The sequence below is a fragment of the Vidua macroura genome, chromosome 6 (genome assembly GCF_024509145.1).
Source record: "Vidua macroura isolate BioBank_ID:100142 chromosome 6, ASM2450914v1, whole genome shotgun sequence".
Lineage (NCBI taxonomy): Eukaryota > Metazoa > Chordata > Aves > Passeriformes > Viduidae > Vidua > Vidua macroura.
Window position 1 is genome coordinate 10,072,105 of NC_071576.1, and position 25,360 is coordinate 10,097,464.

The window sequence follows — 25,360 nt, forward strand, 5'->3', positions numbered from 1 at the left end:
CATGGCTGCTCCAGACTGAAACCCTTGTCCTCCACTTTCCATCACTGTTTCCATTGACAGCTCCCTCACTTCTTAACCTTCTTGTGTGAGGAATTTTCTGACACTTGGCAGGTGAAGAGGGGAAAAAGCATCTGAGCTTTTTGCTGGAAGTAACTACTGGAACATTGAAAAATTTTTCTAAAGAGTGATTTTAAAAATCTGTATAAATATAGGTTTTGAAGGAGAAGTTCTCTCTAGGCAGAAGAACTATTCTCTAAAAGGATTAAATGACAAAAGGATGAATGACCTCTCAAGGCCCCTTCCACACTGCTAAGAGCATTCTGTTGCTTTACTGGAACACACCAATAAGATGTATTTTGTGGATTTTATAATTTTCTAAGATCTGTCCTAACATCTACCGGCATTAAGAACTCTAAATTGCTTCAGTAGGGAAACAGTGAGAAGACTGAAGAAGGCCAGATCTTATTGCTTGAAGAAAAGAGAGGGTATTAATACACACAAATGTATGGGGATTTGCTGCTCTGCATCAGATTTTTCTGTGGAAAAAGGATGAAACTGAACCAGAACTGCCTGGAAATCTGTAATGGAAAAGAAGAATTAAGGTGACATTAAGAATGCTAAACATTCTCAATCTGAATTTCTCACACATGGCTACACAAAAGGAGTTTGAAATGGAGAACTGTATAGCACAGTTGTATTCTTAGACTTTGTAACTTCTCCTGTGTTTCTTGTCAAGTGCAACTGAAATAATATGATTACTGTCTTTTACATTCTATTTTCCTGCTAAAAACCTTACATATGTTTAACAAAATGGTCTAAAAAATAGTTCCTTTTTATCTTTAACAAGCAAAGAAGGAAGACTTATCAAATTCTTCTCTTTGCCTGCTAGAGAGGAAGTGTCTCCTCAGACAAAACACAAGTGTTTGATCCAGAAGTCACATCTACTGAAAGAAGAAACATGATCTGAAAACAAGATACAATACAACCTATTGTAAGAACTAATCTCAATACCATGGCACAACTGTTTCTTCAGTTCAGAAAGAGCCACTGTCTGCTAAAACAGTTAACAAATTAAAAAAAAAAAAGAAGACTATTATGTCATAAGTCTCTATCTAACAGAGAACAGCTGCACTGCATCAGATAAAAGGTCTGCAGAGTGCATTCTTCTTCCAACAATGCCCAAAAGCAATACAAAGCTACTCCAGGACTACAGTAAGGTGAAATGAATAGTTTCATGATCTGTGAACCCAGCAAGATCTAGTTTCCTTGTTTCCTCTGACACTGTCCCTCAGCCTGAGCTTTAGCATCTAACAAAATGCCAAGCTCTGATCAAAGTTACCTGACTTTCATCCAGCATGAATGGTTTTCTCTCTAGCTAAGCCCAATCAGCTTGTGCTACAGTTTCTCTCCTCTGCCTATTTCTAGGCTTCTCTCATTTTTCCCAGGAACTGAGGCTTTTGAAGTTTTCAAGAACCTCCCTTCTTTGAGATCAAGGTCCTCTAAAACTGGTTGAGCTCAGCAGCCAGGAAATCAGCTGTTGGGGGAGGACAGAGCACAGCAGTCTTCACCAGCAGACTTACATGAAAAAACTGAAAAATGTATTCCAGTGCATACAAGTGAAGCCATCTATATATCTTTATAAACAGCATTTATTCTACTGAAATACAAAAAAAAAAAAACAAAAACAAAACAAAAAAAAAAAAAACCACAAAAAAAAAAACCACAAAAAAAAACCAACCAACCAAAAAAAAAAAAAAAAAAAAAAACAACCACCAAAAAAACCCCAACAAACCAACTCAAAAAATCATCAGGCTGAGAGTACATAAACCAAATTCTTTATAGGTCAAATACCCAGCTCAGCAGGTAACTTCCTTTTAAATTCTTTTCCTCCACACTTCTTTTTGAAAATGAAGCTACATATATCCTGTACTACCCACATTATCCCATACAATTAAGCACTAAGTGTACTTGTAAAGCATGTTTGACCTGTTTCTGTAAATTTTTACTTAAAGGGGAGTGAAATTGTTAGAAAAAAATAGGTATTTGTTGAAGAAACATGTAATTTTAATGTAATTACTGCAAGATCTTTTTCCACTATCTCCTGACGAAAGAAATTGAGGACTGAGAGCAAATATCAGAAGTTTCCAATATTCACATCTGAGAGAGAACAGTCAATCCTCTCAAGTTACTCTGAAGCTCTTCAAGTGACATTACAAAGGCAACAGCCAGGAATTTAGAAGAGATGGCTGAATGGGAATGACTGTTTCACATCCCACCACTTCTACTCCCAACACAGCACAGAAGCATAAACCAAAAACCTTCAATCACAAAGGAAAACTCTCTACCTACCAGAATATGAAAGTGAAGGCAGCAGCTTCAAAAAGACATGTAAGACTTTGCTGAAGAATAAGAAAAGTTTTCCCTACTGTCAAGCTGTATAACTCCAGTAATCACAAATGACTTCTGGGGAGATGAAGTCTACAGCTGATTTTGGGATGTTTTGTTTGTTTGGTGGTGGTGGTTTTGGTGTGGGTTTTTTCCCCTCAAAAGACTAAAAAGGGTAAATACAAGATTTAATAAGATGAGAGAAAACAAAGCAAAATCATTAATTTAGTTCCTGGAAGTGTCATATCTTACATCAAATTTCTTTCATGTGTGACTGTGCTTTAAAAGTGAAACCATCAGAGCCTCCCCTTCCAACACAGAAACTGACTGACACATCACTGCCATGATCCAGCAGTTCAAAACCCCTACATATCATTCAAAAAAACACTCTTGTCTCTACTCATTATTTTCAAGTGCCATTAAGCTGGAGCAGAATTTCGACATTTATTATTTTTTACAACATTACCGAGGCTATCCAAGTGACCAAAGGGAATAGGCATTTACAAATTTCAGCACAAGAGCAGAAAACAAGTGTGTAAGACTGGTCAGATCTGAAACTCCAGATGCTACAAGAGCAGACATTTGGATTTAAATTACTTATGCAAAAGTATCTGGTTATGTTCAGTACTGCTTGACTGTAGAATGGAAAAGCTTTTTACAGATCAATGAAATTCCAACATCTTGGCAGGGCTAGCTTATTCATCATAAAGAAAGCTAAACTAACAAGTCTAGACATTACTTTTCTGTGACTTTTTAGAACTATTAAACAGTATCTTCTCATGTAAGCAGATGAATGTGAATGGATCCCTACTACATGCACCGTCTGCATTTTGAAACTGGCCTGTTAGTAGCCTGCTACATTTGAACAACTTCCAAAATGTTACAGACCTGCTGAGCTAAGGACATATGAAATCAGCCCAGAGGAAATGTATTTTGGAATGGAATACACTTCCAAACCAAGCAGTCTCTGTGCTCTGGCACTCCTGGACACCCTGGCACTCAGCACTAAGGAAACCAGCACCACTGAACAGATTACTGACTCCTTCAAAGTACTGCTGTGACATAAGGTTTTTCTTACTCAGAGCTACAAGCCCACAACATGCTGAACACTGCTGTAAGTCAAATGCAAAGGACAGCTGTTTTACTCATTTCAGCATTAAAAACAGGGGTGAGGGGAAAGCTGACATCCAGGAATGTTATACATACCTGTCTAAATTTAGCTCTAGCCTCCTTTTCCTTCATTCTTCCATGTGCAACCAGATAGTCAAACACCTCCCCTACAATTCAATAACAAGATACATTAATGCCAATTCCAGAATGTAGAGATTCTTCTCCAGCAGTTGCCCACAGCAGCTTCACTGGAATTACTGTACTTCAAGTTTATGATTACAGGAGAGCTCAAGAGAACAAGGCACAACTGCTGTGCAATTTACTACACCATCATCTCTTTTACAAGAAAATAATGAGTGACTGGATATACACAAAGGAAACCATTTCCTTCCAATTACTTAGGATAGAAACTGAGCAGCATACTTCTGTTTTGTAAACAAAGATGATATCTACCCCTTCACAGACTTTCTCACAAGAGTTTCTTTTGCTTCAGAAAAAAAAAAAAGCTTCATATATGAGAATAGCTGATGACATTTGTAAATGCTATCATACCAACACTAGAATTTTATTTTGTGCATGTGTATAAAATGGTTCTAATCAAAAACCTTAGCTTTAACCTAGGCTTGGAAGAGTACCCACAAGGAGGGTCACAAAAATGAGCACAGCAGGACACACTGATATAATCCCTCACACAACCATCATACCTGTAAAATACACTGAACAAGGCCACTGTTGTACAGCTGTGGATGACTAAAGATTACTGAGGATCTACTGTGTTTCAGTTTTCCCCCTCTTTAATCAATGCGGTCATTTTAGAGCATGTCAATACAGACTACAATGTTTGAGCTTTAGGTGCAAGCCACTGGCCAATGAAGCACTGACATGTTTGTGAAAGCATGGGAGATTTTCTTTACTAGAAACCAACAGTCATGTACATAAGAACTACTAACAGTTTTTAAAAATGCTCAGTAGTATACAAAAACCATAAAAACTTCAGAAGTGGTTCAAATATTTAAACATTCCCTACTGAGCAAGGAAACATGGTTTTGTAGACAGCCACCTCACAAGGGAAGAGCTGAGTAATATCATTTTTTTTTTTTTTAAAGACGCAACTCCACCAGATTGCAATAAAAAAGGAGTCACACTGCAGGGAAGGTAACCACTGAGCTATCTGAGGGAATGTCAGCACTTCCCATAAAATAGTCTTCCCTTTGCAGTGTATTCTTTAATACTCAACTCAGATAACTCTCCCAGCTGTATTTCACAGCTGTTTCTTAAAAAACCTTGAAGCAGCAAACCTGAACATTTCTTCATAATTCAGAGAAAAAGACACCAGGGAAAGAATTATCCCAAATTTATGTGAAGAGTTGCAGCTGTAGCAATAATGTCTTTCATCCTGCAGCCAGAGTTCATGTGCATCAGGATGACCTCTACCTTGATAAAGAGAAAATAAGGAATCTGATGCCTGCCACTGTGATTACCAGCCACTCCAGTCTTGCACAGCATGGCACATCAAAAGTTACTGCTCTTGGCCTTTTAGACCAGTACAGTACTTACCTCTGCCTTATCACCCTAGGAAAGGTCCTCACTCCTCTAGAGAACCACTGGCCTTTCTACCTCGTAGAAGCCAATCACTAGATGGCAATAAGACTTCACTTTTAAGTCTAGTGCTATCAAAGAACACAGAGATGTCTCCCCAAACACCTGTACTAGTCAATATTTTAATGGTATAATACCCACTCTGTTCCTGTTTAAGCAAAACTTGGCTGAGTATTTAGGAAGCTGCTGGAAGAAAACACAGGTGGGTAGAGAATCTTGCTTTATTTGTAGCAATTGATTAAACTTCACATAATCTAATGCAAGAGTCTGAATTCAATGCTGATTTTCTCTGAAAAAAAGCCTACATCCTTCTTAAACCTAAAGAAAAGCCTCAACTGTTTGAGATTCCCAGATGCTGGTGCTCAAGGGTCACACTGACAAGCTGAATGATATTAAGTTCTAGCCAGCAAGGAGTAACTTAAGCCTGAATACTTTAATTCTGGCTCTGGTGAAAATATCTGACACTGCACAATGTGCATTTTTCCATCCCCTCTAGAATCAGGAAGAGCATTTAAGCTCTTTCTAAAATGGCATAAGGCTAAGCCTAACAATTCGTGACAGTAGAAGGCCTGTGATTAAGATATGTAAGATGTCATCAACATCTAAAAACAGAAGTTGCAGTGCTCATGCTTTTGAAAGCAATAATTAAAGAAACAGAAATGTTTAATCTGAACATGATTTTACAAAATAGGACACCAGAGGTAGGGAACTGAATACAGTAAACTGAGAACATTAGTATTTGTTATGGGCAGGAACAATCAGTGGCCAAGATAAGATTCCAAATTAATTTGAGTTGTGAAAAAAAAAAGCAAATGTTACTAAGTTGTAGTCAATTTAGAAGCTGGTTTTACAAGTTACATTTATTATTTAGGTTGACCAAACAAGTCCCAGTGCATATTAAAGATTTTGCTTAATATTTTACACTACCTTGACATAAATATTTGCTGAAAAAGAAAGCAAAACTTTCAAGAAAACAAGTGCTTTCTCTCACTTAGCAATTTGCTTATGTGTGTCACTGCAGCAAAAAGGTACTTACCCCCACTTGCATATTCCATTATTAAATAGAGAGTTTTTTCAGTTTCAATGACTTCAAATAGCTTCACTAGAAAAGAAAGACATTTAGTCACCAGTTAACTAGCTGCAGAAGCATTATGTTAACACCCCACAGAATTCTGTGAGGGAAAAATACCCAAACTGTTTGCCTGCCACTATCAGATTATTTACTCTAAAGAAGCTTTCTGTCCAATGTTCTTAAATAGAAAATACTGTAACACATTTGGTCAACTCATACAGAACAACATGTTCTCAAGAAACAATACTTTGCTTCTTTATGTTCAGGAACATAACTAAACTAAGCAGAACATGCACAGATTTGAGCATCAGCAACAGCCACGCATGTGCACTGAACTGACACACGTGGTGACAAATCAGTTACCAGTCTGCTGACAGTCCCATAGGAGTACCACATCATTTAAATGTACAAACTTGAAAAAATTCTTGACCACTTCTTGGTTTTGGTGTATATGCTAATTTTTAATGAGAGCCTGAATTCAGTCAGAAATCAATACTATACTCAAAAGGAGCAAATTTATCAGTTAGCTATGCAAATAACAGTTCTGTGCAAAGGGATCACAATGTTTGTTTTATGTTTTTAAACACACAATTCTGAAATACCATTTATTACTGCTATCTTAGAGTAAATTCACACTCCAGTGCAAAATAATCTTTTAACCTCATGCCACAACAATCTTAACAGTGAAAAAGCTGAAACTTCTCCAGAAATGGAAATTATGTGAAAGAAACAAGATACCTATATTTGGATGATTTAAGATCTTCATTATTCTTACTTCTCTAAAGAGCTGAAATGAACATAAAACGTGAAATAAGTTAATGAAATCACTAATAAACAACTGTTCTCCTTAAAGACTGATGACTTTGATATAGTCATTTAAACACAAAGAGCAAACATTATTAAACATTATCAATGAAGTTCATGAAATAAGCAATTATTGAAGGGAAGAGTTAAATGCCTGCTTAACACCCCTCCCAGACAAATCAACCCTCAAAAACCTGAAAACACCCAGGAAGAACTCTAGACAGCTCAGGAAAGAAGTGACCTTAGCCCTGTGGTTTGCAGACTTTTGGGGTCAGAAGAGCATTGAGAGCCCATGCAGCTTCCTGCTGACCAGTACATCTCACACATCTTTCACTCCCTTCACAAGAAGTACAGCTCCAAATTTTTGTGAATCCCCACCAGAACACCTTTAGAAGACCACTGCAGTATATTGCTGGTATGAATTCAGCATTGTTCAGTACATTGTCAAAGCCCAAGAATTACTGTGCTACAACAGCAGCTCACAGGTGAAAAGTCAGCTATTTATATTGTGCAAAAACCATGTTATCCAACATCACCAGCAAGGAGCAAGTTCTAAGGAGAGAAGGGAAGACAAGGCCACCCCTCAGCCCTTCAGAAGTATTGCTGCAAGGCAACTGAGGCACAGCAGTCCTGGGTCTGCCAGCACAGCTGCCCTGCCTGAATCCCAGACACAGCCTGAGCCTGCCCGGACAGGGCAACGCGCTGAACGCTCTCGCCAAAGTTAACAGGACAGAACACAAACAGTGTTTTCCTGACCCCATCGTGCTGCTTCCCTTTATGCAAGCACTGGTGTTAACCCTGACTGACACACAAGGTGCAGGAATTATTTAACAGAAAAATCACGGAAAACACACAACTTCCCCATATAAAAGCACTCCATCTCTAGCCCACCCCAGCAGGATGGTGGTGAGGGACAACTGCCCGTTTCAAGCTGCAGGATGACATTATACCCCCTGCCCTAAATCCAGAGATAGTGTACTGATTGTAAAGGTACTGTCATGTTTCATGTCCTGTCTGTCCCTCCCCCACTGCCAATACTCGTGTGAAGAGGGCTTTGCTTGAGTAACTATTTCTGAAGATTTCAACTTTGTCTGTCACACAGATCACACTCTGCCCTTCTGCAACTTAATGAAAATATGGAGTGACATTCAACAAATAGAAATGAAAGCAAAGTCACGACTGAACAGTTTAAATTATTATCACCTCTCAAAACGCTTCTGCAAAAGACTATTGTAAGATATACATAAATTCGTAACCATATCACTAAAAATGCCACAGGTAATGTTTCTGCACTATAAAACATTGCTTTGAACAAAGCTGGTAAATAGCAGATTAATTAAAAGCAGTTCCAAGATAAAATATCATTACAAAAAAACTTGAAGCACAAATATTCTTGTATACAGAAAACCAAAGAATTCTCTTTTTATGCACTACACTACATGGCAGTCAAGTGTGTAGCTGCTCTCCCTTGCAGCTCACCCATGCCAGCCCAAGACTCCAGAGGGCTGATGTTCTTCAGTGCCAATTATTTTCTAACAGCATGCTTCAAAAAGTGGGAGTAATCATGAGGTTTTATTAGAAAATGAACACAAATTTCTACAGGAATATTAGTAACCTAACATCATCTTGAACTTCATGTAAAGAGACTGAAGCAGAATAGAAGTCCACAGCTCCAAGTGAATGCAGACATAGGAAAAAAAACAAGAGTTTTGTAAATACAGGATAGGGATAACAACAGCATTGTTAATTACATCAAGAAAAAAAGTGCTGCTGGAAGATTTGGCTTAGGTCAGATTTCAGATAAAGTGAAGAAATTTGGTATGTCTACACATATTAGTAACAACTCAAAAACTTGTGGGTGTATTTACTCAATAAAAGTAAAGAAAAGGTGAAACTTTGTAATTAAAAAAAAAAAAGGTGAAACATTAGAAACAAACAGAAAACAACCAAAGAGTCAACAAAACAAAATCCTTGTGCCTTTGTGATTTTTAATAAAAGAAAATGCAAGAGGTGGGTTTTAAACTAATCAATAGGAAAAATTCACAAGTTGGAGACCAGCTGTTCTAACCATTCTCTGCTTTCTGATATTTCAGAATCACAGAATTTCTGCAAATGCCAGCATCTGGGGAGCAATCCTCACTGCACTGACCAGGAGACCTTCTCCCTGCTACAGCACCAGCTGGGATTGGCACACTACCTGAACAGAGAAAAAACAGTTTTCCAAATGCTTTTAATTATCTTGTTATCCAGGTCTGTGCCTGACACTTTGCTAGATGACAAGCTGCTTAAATGAAATCACGATTGATTGACCAAGTAAATTATTGGCCATGCAAAATAGTTTCAAAACCTCTGTGGACATGTTTTCTTTATCTTCTAGAGAGGTAAAATTGCCTTATTTTCTTTTTTAAACTATGTTATTTCTGGAGCTTTTTCATATGTAATCAGACAGGGTAGACTACATCATCTCTCTCTTGATCATCAGGAATTTAAAAGCAGTTGAATCTACAGCTATTTTTTCTTGCTTTTCATTCATTTCAGCTAAACTGGTGTATAACATATTCTGAATACTCCATTAATATTTTTAATCACAGCTTATATAACTGAAAGTCTCTTACCAGTTTTTATGGTTTCGAAGAGAGTTTGCTTAATTCACTCTCAATTGGTATCTGATATCTTCCACCCCCAATACCCAGATAAAGCCTGCTGGGTCAGACTCTCACCAAAACACTCTGCTTTTGTAGTCCACAAAATGACTACTCTGCTTTACTAACCTGAATGAATCATGTCAAAAAGCAGCTTCTACTTCATGAGCCATTTGTTCAAGTGGGTGACTAGGAACAAGCTCTTTTAAAAAACAGACTATTTCTGCCTCAGAGGAAATTAAAAATAAAAATACTTGAGAACAGGATACAATACCACCACCAAACTGTAATTTTAGTCAGAAAAATGCACTTTAGATTGTGCACTCTTAGTCAATTTATCTGTTATATGTTGCATATTGACACAGATGGGGATATCTGCAAATTCCTGACACTGTAATATGTATTACAGTCTATTTCTGATAGAGGGATAAAATGTACATCGTACAACTTTCCCAAAGTATGCTGGATAAAGGTTTTACAGATTTCATTCCCCCAAAATATTATGTGCATCAGCTTCTAGGAAATAATGTAGTAACTATCATCACACAATAAAATCCATTGCAAACAGCCAGGTATGATAAAACCTGACATCTCTGAGGTTCCCTGCCCACAGGAACACAGAACAAGGCGTAATATCAGGAAATGTAACACGAAGGTTCTCAATACAGAAAATTATTTTCTTAGTATTAGAAAATTACTTGTCATAATGAAACTAGAAAGGCAGACAAACAACTGAAAACAGTTCTCATCAGTTTAATTTCTAATACTGAGATCCAAAGCTACTCCCAGCTTGTTGAACAGCTCATTTTCCGTCAACAGGAGCTCTACAAACGTTTCCAGGCAAAGACAAACATCCTTAGTCTGCCAAACAAATGGCTTTCAGCTTTGTTGTGGTCTGGTCCTTTGAGTGTAAGCCATGTCAGATACAGGAAAAGAATGCCATTTAATTAATGCTGTGAGCCAAAGTGTTGAATATAAACACCCCAACGCACCAGCAATGGAAGCTGGTTCTTTTAGGCTAACTCTCTTTGAACACAGCAAGAGACAGACTAGAAGTGCTCCCACAGTAGCTATCACAAGACTGTAACAAATATTTTAAAAATGCTGAAAAAGTTTGCTAAAAAGTGACTCAGTGCCAGCTGCAGAGCACCAACTTCTCCTGGTCACCTTCTCCCTTAAAGGAGGAGGCTTTTCACAGGATGTTGTCCCAAGCCAGCTCAAGCCTGACCTGTGTATTAGGCTTCTCCTGGTAATTGCTCACTGAAATATGTCCTACATCTAATAAAGAGCCTCAAGCAAAAAGCCTTTACACAATACAAGTTTGCCTCAAACTAAGCATAACTTGCAAACAGAAAGAAAGACTCACTGCAAACAGAAAAGCCTGAGCATTTAAAATTCTTATCCTTTTCTTGCAATTCTTAACACACTGATTGACCCATGGTCAGAAAGGACATGAACCATGTTAAAATTGTTGTTTAAGAACACTTAAGCACTTTAACAATAAGTATTGCCCAAGTAAGTGGCAAAACATCTGCACATAATGAATAAAAATATTTGGCTGAGGAGCCGAGTTCTAAAACAGGAAAATGAGAAATAATTTAGTGCTATTACATGAGCTTGCAAAAAAAACCCTTGCATATAATGGCATTGGTAACTCAAAAGAAAAAAAAATCAAACTATTTTATTTTTTGTCTAGGAGGAAGTGAACTTTGTAGCATCAGCACTTGTTTGCAGTGAGACCAATATCCACTGGAATTGCATACACAAGTCCATTTGTGGAGAACAGTGATTATGACTAACACCACAAACATGGGAAAAAACTTCTAAGAATTCCCTTTTCTTTCAAAGCAGGGAAGTACCAGTTACAGCTTCCTCCTCACTAAGCAAGAGCAGCAGAGCAGTAATTAGGTCCTAAAACAACAGTGAAGAGTAGCTGCATGTGGCTGCCACAGAACTTCCTCAGCAGCAGACAAGAAACCCGACCCTTCAGAGCTGTGCTGCTGAGTATCAGTATGGAGCTGTCAGGGCTGCAGCGAGGGCATACCAAGAATTACTGCTCCGGAAAGCAAAGCAAGTCCTTAACAAGGTTAACTTCTTCCTGGCAGCTGAAGTATCGATGTGCAAGATGGAACACAAAGAAATCAGAACTGGCAGCCTTTAATCACCATTTGTTTCCCCACCTAAGGATGACTCGGGCATGCAGCTACACCGCAGCTGAGACGCTGTACACCACACCCTCTTCTGGGCACAGCCCTTCCCTCCCCACCATACCTCAAATATTTTATCTCTCTCTCCAGAAGTGCAAGATCAGAAGCACTTCCATCTTAGCCTCCCCCGCATCCACGGGTCGCGCGTGCAGTTGGCTCCAAAGGCACCGAGGCTGCGGCACTGCCGGCAGTGCTGGGGGAAAGGGGGCAAAGGCTTGCAAAATAAAAAGCCTTGGTCAGGCAAAGCTGGCAAGTTGTATGTTGTCCATTCACTCTGCTTCCTATGGCAAGCAGGCATTTAATTTTAATAAAACTGCTTTCAGTTTTTGAATTGAAAACTGATACACCTTACGAAAATCTTTTTGTGCTCGTATAACAAATGAGCTTAGAGATGAGAGCACATTAGCAATTTCACTCCACAAATTTGATCTGATATCTGCCCTGCTATTTCGGTACTATTCTTCCAGACTCCCAGTTAAGAAATCCAGTGGTACACAAGACCACACTACAAATCACACTTCCTAATCTAATTTTATAAATTGTAAGTAAAAATTAAATTACAACAGAGATGGAGCCATGACCCAGCTGAAACCCAGTAATCAAAGGCCCATCATGCACACTCTGTGGCTTTTCCAACTGAACATCTGTGACTTGTAAAAGGTTTGTATTGTACCCCAATATGAGCTCAAACTGGCATTACAGCCCAATCTCAAGTAATACCATTTGAAGGACTATGATTTTACATTTTTAACTGAAAACATGGCCTCTTTAGCTCTCACTGACCATTCTTCCCACGCCCTGATATTTCCCCTTTTAATCACACCGTTTTTGTTTCACTTTTTCAAGTGTTTCAAGCATTCAACTATTTTTATTTAGGTATTCCAAGTTGCAATCTGCCACAGAAATCAACTTTTTCTAATCCATCACATTAACTAATTTGCACTTTATTTTCACCTTGCTTACTCAGAAACCACCAATAACCTCAGGGACTAAACTGAGAAAAATTCTGAGAAAAATGGAACCAGATTATCTACTTTTACCCTGTCTACAGAGTCATACAAAGCTGCCACCTGCTCGGATGACGGAGCCTTTCTTCTACAGGTTATTCTTTGCCTCTCAGCTAAACCATAAAATGTAAGAACTTGTGTGTTTTTCCAATTTACTTTTGCACCATTACTCTTGATAAAAAATCTAGTCACATGATCTTTTTAGTATTTCCATAAAATACAAATGTGTATATTCTCCAGTTTACTCTAGTTACTCTCTTTCATTTTGTTTGCAGGTAAATCCTGCGTATTCTCTTGTTCAAACAGAAATATTTCAAGGGGTTTTATCAAAGTACTCAAAAGTAAACAAAAAGCCTTTGACTGCAGAACTTAAAAGGACAGAGTTAGAGAAGTCCCAAGTAAAAGTAACATTTAAATGCACTTCCTGCACGGACTCCCAAACAGACTGGGTTGCTTAATGAAAGAGCAGGGTTTATCACTCTGTACTAAAAAGATAAGGTGATACAACTGTAACAGCACATTAAACATTCAGAGCTAGAAGGAAGAAACCAGAATAGCCATGGCCCAATTTGTTTCATACAACTGCATCACTGCTCCTGCTGCAAGCTACATGAAAGGCACAGATACTGCCTGGCCTTCAGTCCACAGGCAGTATTTGCAAGGACAGTTTAAGAGGACAGAACATAAGTTCTGCATTTCTAAGTTCAAGAAAGCAACTGGCACAAAGGAGACATGGGGGCATGACACCAAACCACAGACGTCCTCTCTACAGAGTCAGCTCTGCTTGGAAGACAAAGGAAGTGGCAAATACCACTGTTTTCTCAGTTTACAGCTCTGTATGAGTTCAGCTTGAACAACTGCAGGGTTGTCAGAAATATCTGTTACAAAACCAGTTATTAAATACAGTGGTCAGACGTGTGCAAAGGTATGCAATGCTTCAGATTCTCCAGCATAGGCATTCAGGGTTAATGGAAGGAGGTGGGGAAGCGAACAAGTCATAATACAGTTGAAAGATTAAAGGTAAAAACATACCTTTTGTAGACTAGTTGGGTTCAGCTGTGTTTTGTCAATTATTTTTATGGCAACCTAAAGGAAGAGTTCATGATCAGTATTTTCCATAGGAACAATACCACGTTATTACAACATGCTCAAATCCAGTAACAGACATGGAAAACATGAAAATTACACAAAAAACTCTTAAGTTCCTTCTGCAAATTATATTATTGTATTTAAACTAGAAGCAGGAATGGAAAAAAAAACCTGGTATTTTAAGGATATTAAGATGAGAAGCTTGCTGAGTCTTTGACTTGACATTAAGACCATCACACTCATGACAGTGGAAGCTCCAACAGCAGACAGTGCCCCGATAGAGAGCAGTGCGCCTACAGATAATATTTACACAGTATAATTACACAACAGATTACACAGTAGTGACTGGGCATTGGCAGTTTCTAAAAGCAGAGATTTCAGAGCATATTGAAAGCATTTCCACACAAATTTGGCAAGAAGTAAATTCATCTTTGGAAATTCACTAAATATTTGTGTCAATTTCCTCCCTGATGGGTATTAAAAAAGTATCGCTTGGAAATCAACAAAAACACGTTGGCCGTAGTACAACACTTTGGGTAAGTACATTACTTTACTTGTTCTCTTCTTTTCAGTAAATGCTGCACAGAAATATTAAAGAACAAAATAAAAATTTCACATAATAAGCAGAAGAGAAATTCCATACCATGCTAACTACTCAGACCCTGAAGATTTGAAGCAATGAATAGGCAACAGAAACTTCAGTGCAATGCAGTTTGGATACTGGATGAAGTAGAATAAGAAATGAGAATCTTCCTAGAATTACACACCAATTGGTATTTTTCCTTTCTAAATTAGAGACTAAACATACCAGAATAAGCTCTACAGAAGGAGATGGTGCCTCTCAAAGAGGCAAGATGCTGCAACTCAGCTGATTATAATACCTCCCTGGTGCAAAGCAAAGGCTTTCAACTCCACTTCAATTTTTGGCTCAAACAGTAGATGCTGCTCCTTCCCATGCCACAGCTCCCATTTCTCTGCATCACTTTGAGCTATCTTTGTCACCTCATTAACTTGGGGTTGGTGACATATGGAATAAAGAATATCTTATATCATAGCCAATTTAAATCCCTACATTCAAGTGCAAAAACACAGGGATGGATTGTCACGATGGAGAGGGTAAGAGGGGAACAGTGTTCAACGCTTGGGTGCATCACAGAATTATATAATGGATATGGTGTTTTCTGAAACTGATATTCAAGATTTATTTTGAGCTCTTCTAGCTGCAAGATACGATGAGACATGACTGAGAAGCCATCTAAGAATGCTTTTACTCTGGGGAGTGTTTTCTTCTAAGACAAGCTACTGAAATTATAGATCACTATTTCCTGAGGCAAAATTCCATTGCAAAACCTTGAGAAATCACTTCAAAATACAAACAAGAGAGAAAGACATTAAGCAACAGGTATTTTTATATTAGCAGCTGTGTACGAAACCAAGAAAGATTTTTATCTCTACCTTTTTGCCTGTTGTTAACTTTGTGACAATAGTTCAAAGTTACTCGCTTCCTGCAATCTCTTGTAATTCTGGATTATAATGCTGGACTCTTATAATGCTGGATGTAGCGAGCACTGCCTTTGTCAACAGAAGATAAAGTTATTTGAAAGTGACCTGGTGCCCCAAGACTACCCATAGCTGTTCACTTAGTAAGCACATTCCATGCAGAAAAGTTTGCATTTTTGTTCTTGACTGTACCATTCTGGTCAATCTTTAAAAGATGTAAACTTTTTTCAATCCATCAAGCCTTAAGGTGCCATGTTACTGCAAAACCAGCTCACCTCAGTGTGCACTTGGTGCCAGATCACCAGAAAGGTCTCTGACACTGTCAAACAAATTCAGCCCTGGAGATGCAGGGAAGGTACAGATCTCAGTTTCCAAAAGACAGACTCTCAGGCCTGTTCAGTGCACTAATTATAGCCCTAAAGGCAGGATGAATTTAGAGAATTCCTATCCACATGAACACTGAGAGTACAATGTGTTAACACGGGTTGGGTTGTGAGAGCTTGAACCCATCATCAGAACAGGGAACAACTTCAGGTGCCTTGATAAGGTCTCCAAAGCACAGCCAAAGGCAGCCTGCCCTCAAGAACAGTTCTGACAAGCCTGAGAAAGTTAAATGGAGAATTTTCTAAGTACAGTTAACAAAACATTAAATTGCCTTTCAAAGCAGAACCTTTGCTTTCTTTACATAAAGTGCATTTGGAATGGTTTCATGTACTGTGAGCTAGGGCCAGTGCTGGAAAAATGCAAGTCCACCTACACTATTACACCACTGCCATGATATTCTGTGTGAAATAGTTAATAGAATTAAAACTGAGTTTGCTTCCACCATTCACAATAATGTGACTTAAAACATTTCCCCTACATGATTTGAAATAAGGGAGTTAAAGAAATCAGAGTTTGGGACACTGAGCAAATTGGCCAAACTGCTACTATTCAGAATGCTTTCTCCCTCTTAAATTTCACTTTTTCCAAGAGAAGAACAGAAAGAAGATGACAATAGATTCCTTGGAGTCAGACATGGGTTCTGAAAGAATTCAGCCTCACTGGGAAACTTCGGCTCCCTGCCTATTAACGGAAGACATCTTTAAAAAAGCAGAAGGGTCCATAATAATTTTGGCTACCTCAATAATAGCAGAAGGTAGTTTTATATTTTAGATTCATTTTGGCAGGTACAGAAAACTTGTCAGAGGAAACACCTTTTGATAAAACTACAACAGAAAATACATGGATTGCAGTAAAGAATTAAGAAAAGCAGATTGACAGTGAAGACTTGTGGTTTCAAAAGGGCAGACAGCCTACAAATAACACTCTCCTAGGCAGAGGACCAAGAAGGATGGTGTGTCCAAGCACCAGTCCTAATGCAGTGATGCTAATCTCTGGCCACACGCTCCTTGCAAGACAATTCAACCCCCCCAAATTAGGCTGATGTTCTGATCATCCCCTGAAGGGCTAAACATTTCTTCCTTTCAGTAATTTGAAGATGGGCACTCATTATGCATCCTGCAGACACACTAAAAATGGAAATGAAAAAGAGTCCTAGAATTCCCAACTTCCAGTTGGAAATATGAAATCTTCATCTCAAGCAACAGGAAAATTCCCAGGGAAGGACTCCAGATGCAAGGAGATGAGCAACTACTCTAAAAGAATGCTTAAACAAACATATCCTCCTCCCAGGAAGTGACAGAAAAGTACTGATCTGCTTCAGGATTTGGAAGCTACTCAGCACAGAGATATAAAGAAGGAATTGCCAAAAAGTGAACCTGACATGGTCACTTAAAAGGACATTCAGAACAGAGACACAGATAACAAGGAAAAGATAAGTGTGGTTCAAATACAGCAAGAACATTGCTGCAGAGATGAAAACTCATTTAGCAGAGCTGAAAACTCATTTAAGTGTAACTCCCAAACTAAGCATTTAGTTTAGGTTTTGGTACATAAGATGGAAAAAAGAACAGAAGCAAAGACAGAACAGGCTGCAGGAGAAAGTGTGTAAAGCAGGAAATCAAAAATTCAGAAAGCTAAGTGCCATCTGGCTGAGGCCAGGCTGAGAATATGACCCTGGAACTCTTACAAGAGGCAGGTTTTCAAAGGAGAAAGAAAAAAAAGCATTCTTGCAGCACAGGTTCCTAGCATCTACCAAGAACAGAACAGCACAGCAGGGTTTAGAAATGAGCAGACATTTTTTTTTCCAATTCATCATAAAATTCCTGATCTCAAAACTGGCAGGGAAAAAACAAGGAAAGAGAAGGTTTAAATGCAACATATTTTCCTACAGTTAACTGTACCCTATGGAAATACACAAGATATGACTACCTGGACTAATGAAAAGCCTCATCTAAGAGGATGAATGGAAATTTTTCAACTAGATAAGCTGAAAAGTGCACAGAGTTGTTTTTGTTTGTTTGTTTGTTTCCTAAAAAAAGAGGCTAAAGAGATATTAGGTTGGAAATAAATGAGTAAGAGTTTTTCAAGGACAAAATTTTGGGACCAGTCTTGTTTAATATCTGTATCAGTGGCCTTGGCACAGGATGTCAAAGCATAATGTTTAAGACTGTTGAAGGAGTTAAGAGGCACCATCAAATACAAATTGGAAAACCAATTTAAACAACCTTGGAGATGAGTTAGCAATGAAACTGAGATTCAACATACAAGGTTGGTGCTGCTGCTGATCACAAGCAAAACACATCAATTTAACAGCCACGAGAAAGGCTAGCACAATCTGAAGATTGATCAGATAAATACTTCTCTAAGGGCAAGGGTGAAGTAATGACATTGGGGAAATTGCTATCCAAAATATTGGAAATAATTCTGGTCACAGACATCTAAAATTATCAATGTTGTACAGTTTATCTAGCAAGAAGAGAAATTTTACTCTTCTCCCTCTTAAAAAAAAAAAAAATTAAATATCTTGAAGATATTCCTATAAAATTAGTTTAATTGTTCCCTTCTAAGGAATAACTCTCATTCCAATGGTCACAACCCAGAAAGTATTTATGCTCTGAATTGATTGAACTACATAAATTCTGTGAGAGTGGAAGAAACTTAATATTCAAACCTTTCCAAATTTAGCTAAAAATTTTACACTGTTCCCTTTATTTGTTGAAATTTCAAACAAAAATGATGAACCAGGGGTCAACACAGTTATCTGCAAGTAAAGAAAAATGTACTTCACTTTTTTCAAAGTGTGACACATATCTATCTCCAAGTTCTAAACCTATAGCAATAGCAAAGAAATATTAACCAAGTGCTTGCATATCCCATCTTAAGTATCAGTAAAAAAAGGAGGGAACTTAAGTGGAAAGGAATTAACCAAAAACTTTGTCTACAAATGAGAACTAACTTTAACATCAGAAAACAATGGGAACTGTTAGTCAAAAAAAAAAAATCTATCTCAACAGCTCTTGCAAAACAATGTCTCCCCTCTTTTTCCCTCTGTTCCTGCTACTAAACCCTGTATTAGCTCAGAAGAGAAATTCCCTTAAAGCACTGCAGTCAGCAACACAGCTTCTGTAAAAGTCCTTGCTGGTATCAGCAAACATTTACTTCATCAGACAGGTTTGGCAAGAAAAGGTTAGCAAGGTGCTTCTCCCTCTTTCAGTACTTCAAAGTTGCTTTTAATAAAACAGCACTAAGAAACACATTCTTGTAACAAGCAGACAGGACTATAGCTCACCAAATCAGAACCACCATTAAGTGCAAGTGATTAATTACATTGCAGTGGCATGCAGAAACTGAATACGGAGCTGAGTTCGACTCCAAGAAGAGATGCAAAAGAAAGCTGGTCTATACTGCACACATTGAGCAAACTGTCACTGACACAGACTATCCCTGAACAAACTGAAGCATCCTCCCAAAGCCACCCAGCACTGCAGACACCATGGGATGATCCACCCTAGGATTCCTGGGAGATACATGGCTCTGGCAAGAAAATACTGCATTTGGGCTACTTGGAACATAATTAAGACAGCATTTAGTTCTCATGCCCGACTTCGCCTCCAATAACTGCAGTATAGAGACACTAAGAGGCAGTCTTTCCAACAAGCTTATTTAATTGCTGTATATTGATCTGGTTTTTAAAAATGGAGGATTTATCCAATAATATTAGTAGCAAACTTTAACATACTTCAGCTGGACAGAGACTTGCCAAAAATACAAGTTTATTAAACCATTTCCAAGAGAAATTGTTTTGTAATCGTTACTAAAAAAATAGTTTTCAATTTCTGCTTTTTTCTACATCAGTGGCAATCTCTCTAGTAAAATGTGCTCTATGTTCACCGACTTAGATGATGCTATTCCAAGAACACCCTCACACCTAGAGCAACTCACTGCTGTTTATACCCATACCACTTTACCTCTCTGCCAGTTAGGATGTGCCTTGCCAGTTTCACTTTTGCAAAATTCCCCTTTCCAATAGTTTTAAGGAGTCTGTAATTTCCAATATGCGGCTGCTCATCAGCACAGGAGGCTATGGAGTTCCTGCAGCGAGCTCCAGAGCGCCCAGTTCGAGAGGAAACTTCCTGCCGTCCGTCTCCATGGGACGTGTGCTGCAACAAAAACATACACGGTAAGGCTGAGGAATAAAGACAAAACACATCAGTGATGAGAAGCATACAACATTCAAAAACATCAGCAATGCCTTTGAAGAAATCTTCAAAGGACCCAACTGAAACTTCACACTCACACTGGACTTTGTTCTGATGGGGGCAATAAAGTGGTGCCCAGTTCATGACACAACGTTCACCTCATCACCTGGTCAAGACAGTGGAACATCATGTGCACTGCAGCAACAACTGAGCATTTCTAAGTAACTTACATAGACTGCCAGATCAGGTACAAAATATGGAGCTGTTTAATATTATCTCCCATTTGCATTACTGTGCATAACTAGTGCAGAAAGCCTTTGGAAAGGAAACACAAATACATATTTTCTAAGATCACAAATCGTTAACCCTTATTGGACAACTTATACTAATTTTAAAAAAGGTTTTTTTTTTCTTTTCTGTGGTACTAAACTTTTGTTCCTACAGACCCACATGACTGAAAACACCCAGGATGACCTGGAGAACAAGGGAAGAAATCTTACCTAATGTACTGAAACCTTGAACATTGATAACCTGAAAGCCAGTTACAGAGATTTGAGACACTGTCTGCAATCTTTCAAGTTTCTTTCACTCTCATTTCCCTGAATAGCTACTGATTGCAAAAAGGAATGGTCATACATTATCTATAGCAGTCTTTACTCATTAGATCACATGGTTAAGATTTAAGTATTTTTTCACTTCCTGATAGCCTGTTTATGAAAGAGCAGGTGCCCTCTTACATTCTTAAATCATGGTCGAGGTCCATACACCAACCACACTCATTAAAGTATTAGTTAGAAATGTTTAGGGGCCTCCAAACGTGGAACAAATAGCTGGCTCCACCGAAGATGACACATTAAATTCATAGTCATCCCAGAAACCCCAGATCTTGCTCTTCTACTACTACTCCTCTTGCTGAAACCCATTTGGGACAACCAGGAAACTGGCATACAGCAACATTCAGTCTGCAAATCACTGTAGTGTGAGGATGAGATCATACCTCAAGAGCTAACAACCATGGTACAGGCACAAATGAACAAATCCGTGCTTGCATGACACTTGGCAAGTTTCATTTGCCTGACATAACCATGTGACCATATACTCTCACATCTTAGCTTCTTTGATTTGTTAGTTTGAATGCAACAATTGTGATCAAATTATTTTTAAAAACACTTTCATTTAAGAAATCCTACTGATAGGAGTCTATGGCAACTCCTAGAAAATTGCTTCAATAGTTACTATTTTAAAAACCATACAATGTTTTAGTATCAATCTGGCTTTAGCTTCTCCTTACTGCCTGGCTACTGAATTGCCACAAGACTTGCACTTCCCATAGAGGTACTTAATTTCTAGGATCACAATACCTTTTCACTTCAGTGGTATGTATATTGAGCACCCTAAACAGGCTGGTGTAGGAATGATTAAAGACAAGGAAACACTTCCTGTACTTCTGTTGAGAACCCTCCTCTATTTTTCCAACATCTTTTTGTGGGGCTCACGGTAGGCATGGATCTACCATACCAGGAGTAGGTGCAGCAGGACTAAACACAGAGGCTGCATCTTCTGTTCAACACCCCACTGATTTCACAGGGGCAGAACTAATCCTCTTTGCAGAAGACCATCTGTACCTGACCACCCAACACCAACCCTGATTTACTGCTTCTCATTCCTGGATCCTTACATGCATGATCACATTTGGCTGAAGTGAAATGCAAAGTTTCTTTTCATGCAGAATATCAAGTGTTCCTAATGAGAGGCCCATCCTGCCCTATTTCATAGTCTAGCAATTTTATCACAGTTTTCAGGAGCAAGAGTACACGTTTTTTCCAAACCACTAATAACTGGCACAAGAACAAGAAGCAATCCGTAACAACATCCAGTAAAAATTCAAGGCTTGATAATAATTCAGTGTTCTCAATAATATCTTGAGACCTGCAACAATTGGGTGTTTATCAATCAGTAATTCTCAAGGAGAGGAATGATGAGCAATCAACAACTGAAGGACATACTAAAGTCAGGGAAATCCTATATTAACAATTTCAGTATTTTGCATGTCCTTAATGTCAGGCTGGTGCTGATTGTTCAGGCCATCTTAGCCACCCCTGTGTGTACTGGCACAGCAATGCCAATCCTCTGTATTTCCCTAAACTTTGACTTCTAACAAACCTTGCAACACACAACATAGAGAACTTCTCTGTCAGCTCCTTTCATACCTTTCAGTGTCAAATTATTCAGACCAGCTAGAAAAAAGCAGCAACTGCTGATTCTAGATGCTAACATCCTCCTACATCCTCCCTGGTGATCAGGGACCAGGATGTTCTGTACAGGGCCATAAGGATATTTCTTGGATATACAGAGGAAGGTTCATTTCAGTTCAAGTACAGCATCCCAGGAATACTGTAGTACTTACATTGCACTTCACTGAGTTGATAACTTTCCTCAGAAAAAGAAGTGTATCAGAACTATTTAAACTACCGCCCTTCCACACCTGGGCACTCAGCACAAGCTGGCTTCAGCAGGAACCAGACTGCCTCCCAGCAGGGCTTGTTAGCTTAGGCTCTCCAGCAGACAGATTCAACAACTTGAATTCAACAGCTTTTGAACCACACAGCTGACTGATATCACAGTAGTTGTGCTGCCTTGTGCTTGAACTAAAACACTGTTAGTCCTGAGCTAGCCTAAGAAGCAGCTGAGATGTGGGCATCAGGCATGACATAGCTGCAAGCCAGAGAACAGGTTAGCCAAAATTGATCTCATACCCTACTTCACATAAGGACTATCAGGAAAAGGAAAGATTCTGTTATACTAACAAACTCTATCCCACCCAGTAATTGTGTCTTGAGAGCTTCACTGTCCTCTTGTTGAGAAATTACTTGTGTCCTACAATTTTTTCATGCTTCCTAGCTTTGCATTTGAAGGGCAGCATTAAAAGCTGTGAACTCATTTGGACTAGGGTTGATAAACTGAACACAATCTCCTTGTATGGAGGTTTGCATTTCCACCCCAACCCAGATGATTTCTTTTCAAGAATATGACCTTTTTCAGCTGTGGGTTTTAAGTATCAAGCTGTGTGTTCCTAAGCAGTTCAGTTCTCTCCAACTGATTTGCTCAAAGCCATGTTTCACTCTGTACAAATCCAGACATTTGCAACCATATCTAATTTGGACTATATTCCACTTTACATAAATAAATCTATCAGCAAGTCCTTCCTCTGTCAGTTACATTATTATAAGGAACAGACAACAAGCTTTCTAAAAACCACAGAAAACAGATTGTCCATTTCAACATGGATTTTCTTTTGCATATGGAAATGAAGAGCATAAACTCAAAACTGAGTGAAAGTGTTTCTCCCAACCTAGTCATTTTCAAGAAGCCATGATAGGCAGATGGAAAGCTAAATGGTGTAGGCAAAAAGCAAAATATAGGTGGTCCAATAAAAGCTCAAATCATGCATTGGCTTGTACAGCATCTGGCTGTGCTCAAGTACTTCCCAGGACAGTTTCCTCAGCAAACAGGTTAACAGTGCCAATCTCAGCCCAGAGAAATGGCAATAGCATCCTCTGCTTTTCAAACTGAGATGCATGTCATTTGTCTTTTCCCCTCAACTCTACAGATTTTGCCTTCCTCACTACACTGACCCCTCAAAACTATGTTCAATTTCAAGCTTCTTTTCCAGGTCCAAATTTATATGGTTTCAAGAAGACACAGGCTTTGTCTTAAAAACATAAAATCAGCATGTGTTTATTTGTAATAAGTTTCCATACATTGTGGTAGGTGAGTTCTATTTCCTGGAGGTGTTTTCTGTGTAAGAATAACACTTGCAAATGAACTCAACAGGGCTGAGTGATTCCCCAAATATCTGTCTTCATGTTAAGTAAGACCATTACACTGTAGAGGGAAACTGAGGCAAGGAAATTGGGTACTTTGTGCAACTTCAGGTTTGCCAGTTACCACCTCTTTTAAAAGAAGTTTCCTGAAATCCACTCCTGACAATAAAGCACTTTCTTCCATATCTTGGCATGCGTCAGGTTGCACTTAAGAATCTTTTAAATACTTGAAATGTTTGTTCTTTTTTTGCACCATCCATTTTCAAGCTAACAGGACAACCTTCATCATTAAAAAAACCCCAAAACAAAGCATTTTCCTCCTCCCCTCAGCCCCACCCTATTATTACTCAACCCAGAAGGAAATTAAGTAAAACATCTCCATTTGTGAGAGACCTTACTGCAAGGGAGGGACTGAACCCAAGACCAACTACATTTGGAACACAACACAAAACCCACCTTTTCGCAAAAGCCTTCCCCCAATGATGAGCCGACATCCTTTCATAGCCAGATAATGATTAGCATGAAGAGAAAGAAAAAAGAAAAGGAAAAAAAGTAAAAAGCAAATGAAGTATGAGGGTGTCAACAACTGAAATTTTTTTTTGGTAGATGTTAGTTTTATCCATTATCTGTATGGTTTCAGATATCTTAACATTCAGAGAATTAGAAACACACAGGGCACACGATGACTAGTATCAAAGTACTTGATCTGCTTAAGAAGGTGCCAAAAGTTGAGGAAAAACCTGAAAGAAACAGAATCTGATATCCATTCAAGAGCTGAAAAATGGTAAGAAATCAGAATGTCCAAGACCTGCAAAAATCCATGTTTAATTACAGTAAATAGGAAACTCTTTCTGAAATGTGGGGGACAAATGGCATCAACTTTTAAAAAGTGTTTATTTAATCAAATAGTGAGAACTAGCTTATCATCAGCAAAAATGAACTAATAAAATTTAGTCTTACTGAAGTCTCCAGGAATGTTTATTACCTTAGCTGTTACCTAACCTCTGCATGAAATACTACAAAGTGATATTATAGAATTTCTTGGAAAGCTGTCAGACCAGTAACAGTCATGACAGTCTCATTTCATTCAGTTTTTTTAATTGTAATAAGAAAAAACTGTACTTAAAGCCTATACCTTATAATATTAATAATGTAAGCATTCCAGGACATGAACATTTGAGACACTAAATTGCTTCACTGCCTTAACCTGGGCACACAATATATAAATAAATGGTAATTTCTGGCTGTGCACTTCCCACTAGCACTCTCATTTACAGAAAAACTTAACAGGAAACATACCATAGTTTGTTTTTTTAAAAAAACTCAGAAATATATTAAATCAAACATGCAAATACAAAATATCACTGCAGCCCTTCCCAACAATGTGTTGCATTTTATTTCCCATTGTCATTAACATCTTTAAGAACACACAGAGTGCTGAGTACTACTCAGTGTAAGAGCAAAAAGGTAGCCCTAAGGATATGCACAGAGGTAGCATCTTACTGAGCACAGATATCCCTGAAACAGCACAGCAGGGC

The 25,360-nt window shown here is 38.4% G+C and overlaps 1 protein-coding gene across 12 annotated transcripts in view; it reads right to left on the bottom strand.

Moving 5' to 3' along the window:
* MARK3 (microtubule affinity regulating kinase 3) overlaps positions 1–25,360 on the bottom strand; it is a 65,669-nt gene that overhangs the window by 32,676 nt on the left and 7,633 nt on the right. For 10 of the 12 annotated variants that reach the window (XM_053979246.1, XM_053979241.1, XM_053979252.1 and 7 more), the window contains exons 2-7: positions 24,279–24,317; positions 19,768–19,959; positions 13,859–13,912; positions 6,905–6,953; positions 6,131–6,196; positions 3,592–3,662 (exon numbers count right to left, since the gene is read on the bottom strand). In XM_053979246.1, the coding sequence (XP_053835221.1) occupies positions 3,592–3,662; positions 6,131–6,196; positions 6,905–6,953; positions 13,859–13,912; positions 19,768–19,959; positions 24,279–24,317 (471 nt within the window). The remainder of the gene's footprint in view (positions 1–3,591; positions 3,663–6,130; positions 6,197–6,904; positions 6,954–13,858; positions 13,913–19,767; positions 19,960–24,278; positions 24,318–25,360) is intronic. The other 2 variants (XM_053979243.1, XM_053979253.1) reach the window with 1 other exon arrangement.